Source organism: Tachysurus vachellii, chromosome 3, assembly GCF_030014155.1.
Source record: "Tachysurus vachellii isolate PV-2020 chromosome 3, HZAU_Pvac_v1, whole genome shotgun sequence".
Lineage (NCBI taxonomy): Eukaryota > Metazoa > Chordata > Actinopteri > Siluriformes > Bagridae > Tachysurus > Tachysurus vachellii.
This window is the reverse complement of record NC_083462.1, coordinates 20,624,908-20,637,543: the sequence shown is the minus strand read 5'-3', so window position 1 is coordinate 20,637,543 and position 12,636 is coordinate 20,624,908. Positions and strand designations below refer to the sequence as shown.

The 12,636-nt window shown below is 35.6% G+C and overlaps 1 protein-coding gene across 9 annotated transcripts in view; it reads left to right on the top strand.

The window, feature by feature from the left end:
* Positions 1-241: 241 nt before the first annotated feature.
* The window catches only part of trdn (triadin), a 65,595-nt gene continuing 53,200 nt past the window's right edge, over positions 242-12,636 (top strand). For 7 of the 9 annotated variants that reach the window (XM_060866224.1, XM_060866223.1, XM_060866227.1 and 4 more), the window contains exons 1-4: positions 242-620; positions 3,605-3,814; positions 5,691-5,729; positions 11,523-11,576. In XM_060866224.1, coding sequence (XP_060722207.1) covers positions 614-620; positions 3,605-3,814; positions 5,691-5,729; positions 11,523-11,576 — 310 coding nt within the window. In that variant the 5' untranslated portion in view covers positions 242-613. The remainder of the gene's footprint in view (positions 621-3,604; positions 3,815-5,690; positions 5,730-11,522; positions 11,577-12,636) is intronic. The other 2 variants (XM_060866225.1, XM_060866228.1) reach the window with 2 other exon arrangements.

The window sequence follows — 12,636 nt, the reverse complement described above, 5'->3', positions numbered from 1 at the left end:
AGCTATGACCTTTTTAAACACAGATCTTATGAGTGACTCCATAAGCAAGCAGACACCACGAGATCACTGTACACAGTAAGACTGAAATCTTGCCTTTGTGTTGCTGAATCCTTTGCCAGTGTTTCTGCTAATAGCTGATAGAAGCAGCTCTCAGGTCACGCCTCTGACCTAAAAAGGCGAAGCAGAATACCACTCATGCTATGGGCTCTAAGAATAAACTCCCCAAACTGCTCAGGGATAAGGTTGCATTCAGGCCCTCCCTCTGTGGCCTGTGCCTCTGTGGAACAGCACCAAAGAACGATCTAACGTGCAACATAGGGTTTGGATAATTGATCAAGTGGTTACCAGCTTCTTTTTTTTTTTTTTACCCCTTTTGTGCTCCAGTGGTTTTGCATGATCTGAGCCCAAAGAAGCCTCAAAGTTTTTGCATTTTTTTAAAAATTCGTCTGATCAACAGGTTTCATGATCTGAGGCCTTACAAGAAAGATAAAGGTTCTGGCAGGAACACCACTTTCTCATCAGGACACTAATAGAAGAAACAGTTCTCTCTTTCCACAGGAAAACTACTTCTGATTAACTCTTAAGATTGGGATTTCAGCATCTCACCGCTGAGATGGAAGGTACAGTCAATCGGCTACATGTTTCTGTGGAGTCTATTGTGCTTTGAAGGCATGAAAATGACTTAATCGGCGCTATAGCAAATGTAGGGACAAGTGAGGCCATTTCAGACAGCGATTTTATGGAGGAATTTCATGATTGAGGGCTGCTAAAAATACTCCATATCACATATCCCATCGGCTGTCTGTTATGCTCTTTTCAAACATGCAGACCGTAAAGGATTTTCAGATATCTAACAATTGAATTATGGCTCAATCTGTCTGAGAGGAAATATAACTACTTAACTCAGCTTAACCGAATTGTATTTTTCTGTGGATTGGTGAAAGCAATTAATTTCCATATATGGCCGTAAATGTAATGTGCTTCTTCTACTTCTTCTTCTTTTTTCTTTTTAGAGACTGCAAAAGGTTTTCAAGGTTCCAGGAGGGAAAAAATAAATGAATTTATGGTCAGATATTTCAATAGGTTTTGGAAACTTCTCAAAAGCTATTTTCCCTGACTGGTGATGAAGTTACTTTCAAAAGCAATTATTATTGTGATGAAAGACAACTAAATGGATTTCAGCCTTGCGTGAAATAGCTTATTGTTGTGGAGACTTAAAACTGAATTTGATATTCTGATGTAACAGTGGAAGCTGTCAGACGGAGGTAAATAAGCTCTATTTAAAATGTCAGTATGTCAGGGAAGTAATGGTGGATTGTCCATCTGCTGACTTGGTTCCTTCAACATTTCTAGATACATGTTAGGTGCCATAAGTCTCAACACAATGACAAGGGCTTTGGGCACATTTTCTGCCCTTATCTTAGAGATGGAATTTGAATACAAGTACCAGGTCACCACATAAGTCTGGCAACTTGGTCTCTAAATTTGTCTTAACCTGGTCTCTGAATTTATATTTGGACCAAAAGTTGGAAGTGGATAAGATTAGGATTTGGACCGAGATTTGATTGTTTGTCCATCTGATGGAACACTATGTAGAAAATCACTTACAATACAAGAACACTGAAGTTGTTCTTTGGTTTATCCTTTGAAGGCACAATTATCGATTTTTCTTAGCGGCCAAAAAGAAATTTCCAACTATTTTGGTTAATACTCAGTGCTTCAAAAATTTGTCGATTTTCATAAGTCTGTCTGTATTTATGTAGCCACCTATGGGCAAAATATTCATAGAAATGTTCCAAAAAACACAAAATTAGTTAGTTAATGTTTTTATCATCAAAGTAAACAATGATATCAAACCTATTTCTGCTTTCTGAGACGACCCAAGTGCTTGTTAATTTTCTAAAAGTCCCAACAGAGGGAAAACACACACATCTCACACTGAAAGTCATCAGAGTCCTGTATCATTTTATATCAGACTCGTGAGGTTAAAAAAATTATATACTTGATGCTGATCATATCATATCGTATCATATACTGATCGTAAATGTCTTCAGTATTCAATACTTCACATATTCAGAATGATTGTATGGTTGGATTTATTTAGGTTGTTTATTAAACAAGGGTTTTTTAAGGATTGATTGAACAGGTAAAGGTTCTCTTGGGTTCTCTGTTGAAGTGAATCAACAGAGAACAGTAATTGTTCTTATAAAGGATCAACCAAGGAATCCTTAGAACTTTAGACTGAACCATTGTTTCTAAGAGTAGAAAGGTCAGCTGCTTACAGAAGGACATTTAGCTCTTCAGGGTCTGCAAATTCAAGGAAAAACAAAATCCACAAAATCCAGATTTTGTAGCTGTTGTTTATTAGCTTTAGTTAGAACAGTGAGCAATAATTTTTGTATCACACAAGCATTTGACCTGTGGCCACCATTTTTGATCCCACACAGCAAACACACTAACATAATAGTCCCTGAAGGCTATCTGTTGTTTTTAGCAAAGTGAGCACAGTGGAAGCTCAGCAAATGCACTTTCTTGAGTCAGCAATTAGAGAGAGCTTGACTAATCCCCAAAGCGACAACACAGTATACTGTGAAAGGCTGTGACAGGTGGGCTGAGCTCAACACAGACACACACACACACACACACACACACACACACACATACATCCCTGTAGCTGCAGCAGAGCCTGTTTGAAAAGCATGGTAGGCTGATTTTATCTTCCGCAGGTCATCTCAGGCATCGTGCAGAGTTCCATCTTCTCATAGATGCACACCAGATGAGCTGCATATCACACTGGAGAAAACCATAAGCAGAATCACAATGGCTCATCCGAGAATCAATCCCTGCTTCGGCCTAAAATTAGATCCTATTGGACCAAATCAATAAGGTGCTCTGTAAAAGGAACAGTGTTTACAAAGGCCATGTGTGGAGTGTGTAAGGAATCACTGAGTGGCAATTCAGCCTGCTTTGTGCTTCAGATTTATATCCATTTAGAACTAACCTTTTGACAGAAACAGCCACATCAATACCTCTTCTCTATTGATATAAAGGAAGCTATATTCTTTTCACTGACCTTGGAATTATTTTAACAATAAGTGACATACATCAGTGCAGTCCTATTCATTCAGCAATGTTTCTGGATTCTGTCGATCCAAGACAGTGGAGGACAACAAAAAACTCCTATCCCAAAGTATGTGTGATGACAATAGTCTTAAAATTATTACTTATATAACACAGTATAAGATGATCCCAATAAAATATATTCTATAACAGAGTTCTGTAACAAACAAATTTGCGATAACTTGATAACCGATTGTACGTTAAAGATCCTCTAACTATAGACCTACGCTTAAAGAAAATTTTAGTTACATCATCAATCAGTGCAATGCAGACTCAGAAAAAGAAAACAGAAATATTCTTTGCCAGCTTAAGGGAATATGGATCATATTCTGTTTAGTAACATACTTTTTGTATCACCATTATCACTACAGTATTTATAGATGTCCTGTGAGTTTCCTCATGTCTGACAATGCAAAAATGCATTTTGTTTGTACTCCTAAATATCATACAAGGTCTCTCTAAATATCTGTGTGTTTTTCTGTAGCACGGACCTCCACCACCACCACTGTCCTTGAGAGCAAAGGAGGTGAGTCGAGTGCTCCAGCTACACGAGTGTCCAAACGCACTGTGATGGATGATCTGTATACCACCTTCAGTTCCCCTGTGGCCTGGGTACTAGTCCTGGCCCTCATCATCACCTGGTCTGCAGTTGCCATCATTGTTTTTGACCTTGTGGACACCAAGAGCCTGGAAGGTAGGTGCAGCTCTTTTTTCTTCTCCATTATATTGATCCTAATATGCTGTAAGCCACATTGTCCTGTATCTTCTGTGCAAATTCATATGAATTCATATTGTACAATTTATACAAGTTACCTCCCAGTTAACAAACAATGTCCTGGTAGCCATAGCTGGAGATGATGAGATGAATCTTTAGAACAAAACTGAGTTCATGGGAAAATACAGTTTGTAGTTTGCTAAATATGAACCTACTAGGATTCTTTAGAATGTGATTTTTTGTAAGTAAACATTTACAAACTTTAACTGATCACCCTTGGTGTTAAAATGTTATTTAATTTGTCCTTATAGGAAACACTTTAAAGTTCTATGCAGATACCAATAAACACAGGTTTCCATTAACCATAGATAAAGATGAACCAAAGATAACTTGAAGAAGGTTTTTTTCGCAAGTCTCCATTTTTCTGGGATACAAAAGCAGTTCTCATTAGAACCACTTCATTGCTTAGGTTCTACATGTCCTCAGTTAACCTTTGAGTGTATCACCAACAAAGTTCCTGAAGTTCCTCAGGCTCTGCATATATAAAGAAACACAAACATCAGTCATGCTAGATGTAAATTCAACAAAATCCACCATCTTGTTTTGGCAACTTTATGAATAATACATATGTTTATAACGGATGTTGAAATAATGGCACCGGGGAACATTCTTCAATTTGGGTCCTTTTGGTGATGCTATAAGAAGGAAAATATTCTTGAAACATTTAAAGGACATCAGACATAATGTTCTTTTTTAATAAAATAATGTTGTAACTCTTGAGGACATCATTTTGTTAACTGGAAAACGGTTACATCAATCTGTGTCATAGCTTATCCAAATAGATTCAATAAATCCGGCTAATTAGAATTAGAATTCCTATGAATTTTGCACAGGATCGTGTTCTGTATCCAGAACGTAATTATGGACATGTTGGCACGATTTCTTGAGCGGTTATCCATCAGAGCAGTGCTGTTTTTCTCTGAGGAGATTGTTTTGGATTCGTCGCTTGAGCTGATGATAAATACACCGATCAGAAGAGCATAAATTGCAGGTATTTGCAACATTACATTAAAGCCTATGGTAAATCTGCTTATGGAGTACCGGTAATGTCAAGATTGGATAAGAATTCTGAGCGACTAGAGAATGTGATAAAGCCTGATAGTCGTTTGCTTGCTAAGATTTATCTAGAACACCACTGAACGTGGGCCTTTGGAGTAAGGAGAATAGCTTTATTGGTCATGATAGCACTGACAGTGATAAAGACAGATAGTATGTTGCACTAGCCTGCGAATATCAGTGGCGACCATGTTCACTTTTAGTCGACAGTAATCAGAGATCAGAGCATGTCCTGTCTATACTCATCTCTCATTTGGGCGTTTTTATTATATAAATAAAGCACTTTTCTGAATTATATTTATAGTAGGTTTATGATTGATGGATATTATCTAAGGACATTATGGGCAGCTGGTCATTAGCTAATAGATATGATTTCTGGTCACTGATGTCCGGTGATGACAACTTTTATGGCTGAAGATAGATTTTTTCATATTGCCCTTGCTTTTGATTTTGTTTTCATATTTCATTCATGTGTCATCCCATTTCTTTTTTTTAAAAAAGGTCTGTTGTCTTAAACATATGCATTTTTTAAAAATATACCAAAAGTGAAGACCTTTTTTATATTCAGACCCATTGAACTAGTTGGGACTAACCCACAATTCATTAAGTCCCAGTAGCCCAAATTGTGCTGCAGGGACACTCCCAAAGAGTCACTTTCACTCATTCATTTCTAATAAGTTTCCTCCTTTTTCCACCCTGTCCATCCCCATGTGTCATCCTGTTGCCATCCAATAAAAAGCCCATACATTATACTGTGACGACCCCTGTTTGCCACCTGGTAAAGACTCTCTGCCTGCAGTGAAGTGATATTTGCCTGAGCGTGTATATGTGTGTACTGTATGTGTGTGTGCGCTGTATCTGGCTTTCTTTCTGTCTGCATAATTCTATTTCTGTATGTAATTCACTATGAGTGTGTGTATGTGTGTGCGGGTGCGTGTTCATGCATGCAGACCGAGAGCAACTGTCACCATCATTTCACGCTGTGGTGGATTTCAAGATGCACATTAACTGATAGCCGCCTCACCTTTCATTAAATACGCCTTCCCTGCTCTTCCTTTCTACTTTAATCATTCTTATTCATTGTGACACCATGCCTTTGAGCCGTGCATCCCAATCAAATTTTCTAAATCTTACACTGTTTATTATGGCTTTCAATAATTAACAAGCTATACATATGCCGCTTACTGTGTGGCAAAAAGTTGGAGCGAATACTATACAAAATACTATACAAAACACAAAACATACATGCTTTCAATGTACAACACTTTGTAAAGTATTCCGTTTGGTATTCGACAGATATGTTATTATAAAAGTCACCTTTCCTGCCAATCGACCCTGTTTTTAGACGTCCTGCATGATGGCATGATGTGCAACACGGCTAGTAATGACATAGTATCTGCATTATTCGGTGCAATAAATAAAAGGCATAGTGTCACATGAATGTCTCACCACTTTTTCTTCCTCCCCTGTTCAAAGACAACACCAGACAATCTTATCGCCTTTCAATCACATTCTCAAAGATGACTTTTCAACACTTTCAACATTTTACGACATATATTAATTACTGACACATACATACAGATACTTACTACTAGTATGGTCTAATAAACAATCACTTGATACTTTGAACATTTAGTTGGAATATAAAAGTCTTCAGTGTTACAGTAATAAAAACTAATTTTACAGTTTCAAATTTGCCCCACATTGTGCAAGCTCATTTAAAAAAACAAAACTAATAAGATTAGCATGTCAATTTTTATAAAAGTGCAGAACAACCACAAATTAAAAAAACACTGCAATTCAATTAAGGTAAATGACATAGTTAGCAATTAAAGCTCCTGGTGGTCCAGCAGTAGGATCCCGCACCCTCAATTTCTGTGGCCCGGGTTCAATTCCCAAGCAGGGATTGTTACCCAACCAAGTTACTGAAAAGTTAACTCTCAGTGCCGATCCCAAGCCCAGATAAAATGGGAGGGTTCTGTCAGGAAGGGCAACCGGTGTAAAACCTGTAGCAAAATCTAATATGCGGTCATATTTAGTAACACCTTAAGATAGTTCAATTAATGAAACATAAATCATACAAGAATCCCAATAAGAGACAAGCTGTTTTTCATCATCAATTATTTCAAGATTTGATTTGTCTAAAATGAAAGAAAAATTTCACTTTCCAATGTAAATGAAAGAAGGTTAATATGAATAGCTAACTAAAACGTAAACAAAATTAAGGTAAACTAATAAAAATAAGAAAGATTTAAAAATGTAAAAAGAGAGAGAGAGAGAAAGAGAGAAGGAAAGGTTCTGCATAATGTTTAAAGATTTTCATTAATTAATTAATCCAAAATTGCTTATTTACAATGAAACTGATAGCAGTATGACTTTGGACTTGAAGAAATTTCTCTCCTGTGTTAGTAATATCTCTAAAAAGAAGTATAAGAAATTAAAAATGCTAAATGTCACTTAAAAACTAGGGAAACACATTTCATATTTATATTTATATTCTTTAGAATATGCTGAGAACAGAAAAATCATGTGAGATAAAACTCAAGAACTGGAAGCATGGATGCGTTCAAAAGTAAATATACCAAATCCCTGAAATTCTTTTCCAAATAATCAGATTATTCAATCCTGCATGGATTTTCTCATTGGTGCACCAAATGCTCCTTTAAATCCTCCGTGTCAATCCGTTTGAAATTTTGATTAAAATACTGCATCGTCCAGCTACACATGACTTACACTGGATGTAGTGCTAGTAATAATATTTATCCTTCCAAAGCGCTGTAGCTTATAGCTGGATTGTCGCTCGCTGTGCAGTGTTTATTATGTGATTCAGTGTCTTGAGAAAGATAAAATGAATGTTGAATGTTAAGGCAGTCTTGTATGTTGCAGATACTCGAGCTCTTGTCAGGAGAAGGGAGAACTAAGTTTATCATTCAGTGCACTAGTGAACACTGATCGAAAAAGTCTAAGTGGTCACCTCAGGAAACACACACACTTATGAGCTGTAACACACCGAACTGGGGAGAGAATGATACACTCTGATCCTTCTAACGTAGGTTTTTGCTTTTTCAGAAGCTTTACTCTGTGGCCAGAGATGATCCAGCGAGTATAAACACACATATGGTGAGACTCCTTAAAATGAGGGGTGGGGGATATAAAACATAAATAATAATAATAATAATAATAATAATAATAATAATAATAATAATAATAATAATAATAATAATAACACGAGGAAGCAACAGTTTGGGTTATGTATATTTTTTAATAAATAAAAATTTTATTATAATAAAACTAAAAATGTTATTTTCATTTGTTAAAATGTCATCGATTTCAATTTAATTTGTTAAAAAATAATTTTGATTAAACTGAAAGTTAATTCTTTATTTACGAGTAACATCTTTTAAACGTATCAAAAATCTGACCTCAACATGTCACTGAGAGACAAGGAAAATATGTTACTTTGATGCATTCGTAAAGCTTCATTACATCTTTATAAGCTCTTTATAACACCTACATAAACATATTTTGTTTGTTTTCTTTAAAATTGCCGACAAACTGTTGAAAGCATCTTATAACAATTTAGTTAGTACAATAGTACGAGACATTAGTAAAAGCTGCTGAGACAAATCACAAGTTTATCTTAATGCACTCGTTCGAATACATTAATTTTTTTCTAGTGTAGAAATATTAGCTGCTATCTCCGGTACACCAGGACATCAAGGTTTGACACTTGCCATAATCCAAGACTAAAAAAAATTATTAAAAACATGCTGTTGTTAAAAAAAACATGTCGTCTTTGATACGGTTAAGTTTTTTATTTTAGGTTTATTTTTATGGACATTTTATTTAATGCTTATGGAAGGAGTCTCCAATGTCAATAAGTTTTCCGATGCTAGTTAGAGAACAATTGTTTGTTGTTCTAATATGATGGAACTAATTTTGTGAACATCCTAAAAACATGTATAAATGTAGCTATTTACATACATGTCAATAACTGAGACATCACTAAAACACATATTCAGTACAGCTATCATAGAAAAACATACTGTATGAATCTTCACTCTTAGGAGTTTAAAAGAAGAATCCTTTTTTCTACAATTTCACAAATTTAAGCACAAAAAGCACTGCAAGTCACATTGCATCAAAGTATTTGAAGAAAGACACAGCAAGCGACAAGCATTTATAGCCAACAATAATCACAAAAAAACTCTATTTGTAAGTCCAAATGTCCCCATAAACACAGTGAAAGAAAGGTGTTTTTTATGGACTTAAGTAAGTTTTTTTTTTTTTTAAAAATGATCAAATCAGTTCTTTAACTCGCTGGCTATAAAAGAAATATAGATTTAATTCTATGCAAGTTTGATAATTTAAGTGACAAACTGAAGTGAAATCACAGCATGTCTGTGTTAGTCTGTATAAAGTGGCAAGAAATATCCTGCTAATGAAATGCATTTCAGTTTCTCAGTGACATTTGAATAAAGGGCACATTAGCCAAACTAGAAAGCAAAGAAACATTTCAGCATGATACTCGATACAAATAATAAAAAGGCTATTTCACATGCCAGCTCAGCTTAAGGGCGATGGCCGAACAGGTATCAAATTAATGCTGTCATGATGGATTTGCTATTTCATAATAACCAAAATTCAACTTAAATGTAAACTTCTGCCAACAAATTCTGCAAAAGCAGTATCTCATTATGCATGTGTTGCCAGGTTCCACAGTTTAAGAGCATCCTGTCCTCCTGAGGCAAATAAAATCCCTAATTACACATCTCCAGAAGTCGTATACAGTCTGAAGAGATCATGTCACCGTCTTGGCTCTCCAGCACGCTGTCTTCTCCTCGTCTCGCTCCAGATTGACATCTGTTGTTTACCGGAGCGTTAGCAGCTGAGGCCGTGACACGCCTCAGCTCAGATAGAGAGAAATGAGTGACGCTTGGGCTCGACAGCTCCGGGAACAATAATGGGTTTTCATGAAGTAGGTTAAGAAGTTAATCAAACAAATGTCAGTGAATTCATCAGTACCACATTAGCATTTGTGTTCCGAGAGAATTTCACAATGATTCGCTGAATTCTGATTTGCGATGTGAGTTTAAAGAAGTGAAATTCCAATTGTCCACCACAGACACAAGAACACAAAAGGTTTTAAAAGAAAAGAAAAAAGCATGATGAGATAGAGTTATTACAATTGATTGACTATTGGAACATATGCTGTAGAATGAAAAAAAAAGAAGCGTGAGGTTATTTGAAAACATATCGCAAGCCATTGAGCATAAAACACAATACAGTCTAATATGCAGACTAAATTAGCATGTGTTTAAAGTAACATGTTGATTTACGGTACATTAATTAATCAACTAAGAGAACATCTGTTAAAAGAAAAACTCTGACCTGTGCAGAATCGTAAAAGCAACTTATTCAGCGTTAACGCTTTAATTAAAATGAATGTGAGAAATTTCTCATTAAGGTTTGTAACGTTGCAATCGGGTTTGCACTCGGATAAACATATTCATAAGCTCTACATGTATTATTTCTAGACTATAGAAATTATGTGTGATGGACGTCTTCTTAAGTAAAAAAATACACTATAATGGTCTTAATGCACTAAATAAAGGCTGAAATTAATTAAATATAGGCTATATTGTGTAAGATGTACAGAGAATTTAGTTTGATTCAAGCAAAAAAAATTGAGTTACATTTGTGCACAATGTAGTTAGATTTGTGCTAACTGAGTTAGATTAAGCCAGAATTGAGTTAGACCTGTAATTGATTTAGATTTGTAGAGTATAGTGTTAGATTGCTAGAGATTTGATTTAAAATAGTAGAGAAGTGAGTTAGATTCGAAAAGATTTAAATTAGATTTGTAAAGAATTTTATTGTTTTGGTTAGAATTTGGTTAGATTTGTAGAGAATAGAGTTTGATTTGAAGCAGATTTGGGCAGAATTGAGTAAACTTATAGAGAATTGAGAGATTTGTAGAGAATTGAATTAGATTTAGCCAGAATTGAGTTAGGTTCAGCAAAATTAAGTTACTGTAGATTAAGGAAGAATTGAATTCGATTTGTAGAGAATTAAGTTCGATTTGTCAGGAATTTTGATAGATTCGGGTAGAATTGAGTGGAGATTTGAGTTAAAACATTATTTTAATATGGGGCATTATTATAGATCATAAGAAATCATTTACAATTCAAAAAGAGGTAAAATAGAGTTATGATGACTTCGAATAAAAGTACAGGTACAATAACAGAGATTAGACACAAAAGACATTAAAACTCATCTGTAGCTTGAAATGAATTGTTTTAGTTTAAATTTAGTTACAACTCAGTCACTTCTACTCAAACAAACACTGCACTGCATGCGCCTCTGTGTCTCTCTGGTCACATAACCGCTGTGGTGTCGTTTTGCTGTGTCCACTTGATATATCGTCGCATCTCTTATGTGCATCTGATTTGCTTTAACCACATTAACACAGTTACACGTCTGCCCTGTTTCACTCTGCATGCTCTCTGAAGCTGTGTATCGGTGTACGTGCCGCTGTGCCACTCCTCTGCTTTGTGTCTCGTCTGAACAGGACCTCAGGCGGCGCGCGCCAGGAAAGCCTTCAAGGAGGCAGGCGGCCTTAGAGGCAAGCCATCTTACGCATTTAAGCTTTAAACACATGACATTAATAACCAACTAACCAAGTAAACTGTAAACGCATAGCAATTATACTGATTGAGCTATAACATCATTATCATACCAAGTTATATCTAAGAAATAGATTAAAGCATGTCATAATACGTTTTCAAAGCTGAACTGGTTTTTCAATACACACTAACAGTATTAACCGATTTTGATCAGAGATTGCAGAAATTGGACTGAAATAAAAACATACCCTGAGGCCCTGATTTACTAAAATATCAAATAACGTGTGTGTATCCGTGTGTGTGATGTGGGATAAACCGCACACAGCACAAAGATAGCCAGCATCTTGTGTATCATTTAAAAAGAATACCTTTTAGCGAAATCTTAACATCATCAATATGAAGGTAAATTATGTTGGTGCATTAGCTTTTAGATCTTGGTAACTTAGACTAAGGACTCCTGAACAAGGGAAAAATGAAAGGATGTCTAGCAAAACATCCAAAACAAAATGACATCACATAAAAGCTACACTCATTTGCTATACTGTTAGTAAATAGTCTTTCTTATTTTACTGTAGATGAAGTTTGTCTGTATTGCAAAACTTCAATAAAATCAGTGCTCCAGCATCCAGTTTATTACAATAGCTTCACCTTCACCTCCATGAAGGATGAGGTAGATAATACTTTATGTACAGTAACATAGCAACAGATCAGTAGCTTGTGAAAAAGCCATAGGCAAAACATACAGTATACAATTTTTGACTTGAGTTCAATTTCCAAAACCTGTCATACAGTTAGCGTTAAAGACAAGAAATAAGTTTAAATAAGTCAATTAATGGGGATAATAAGGTGTGTAGTGCATAAGGCATAAAATGAAAGGTAATGGAATGTAAATAATTGTGTGAAATATTTCTAGCAAGAGTTACCAATTATAACAATTGTTCAGCAACATGTGGCATCACATAGTGGTGTGACGCGCTCGGATCTCACATGTTCCACTTGCATGAGCTCACAGATGTTCACGTCCGGCTATTCAGAAATTTCTTTGCCCACATATACCCT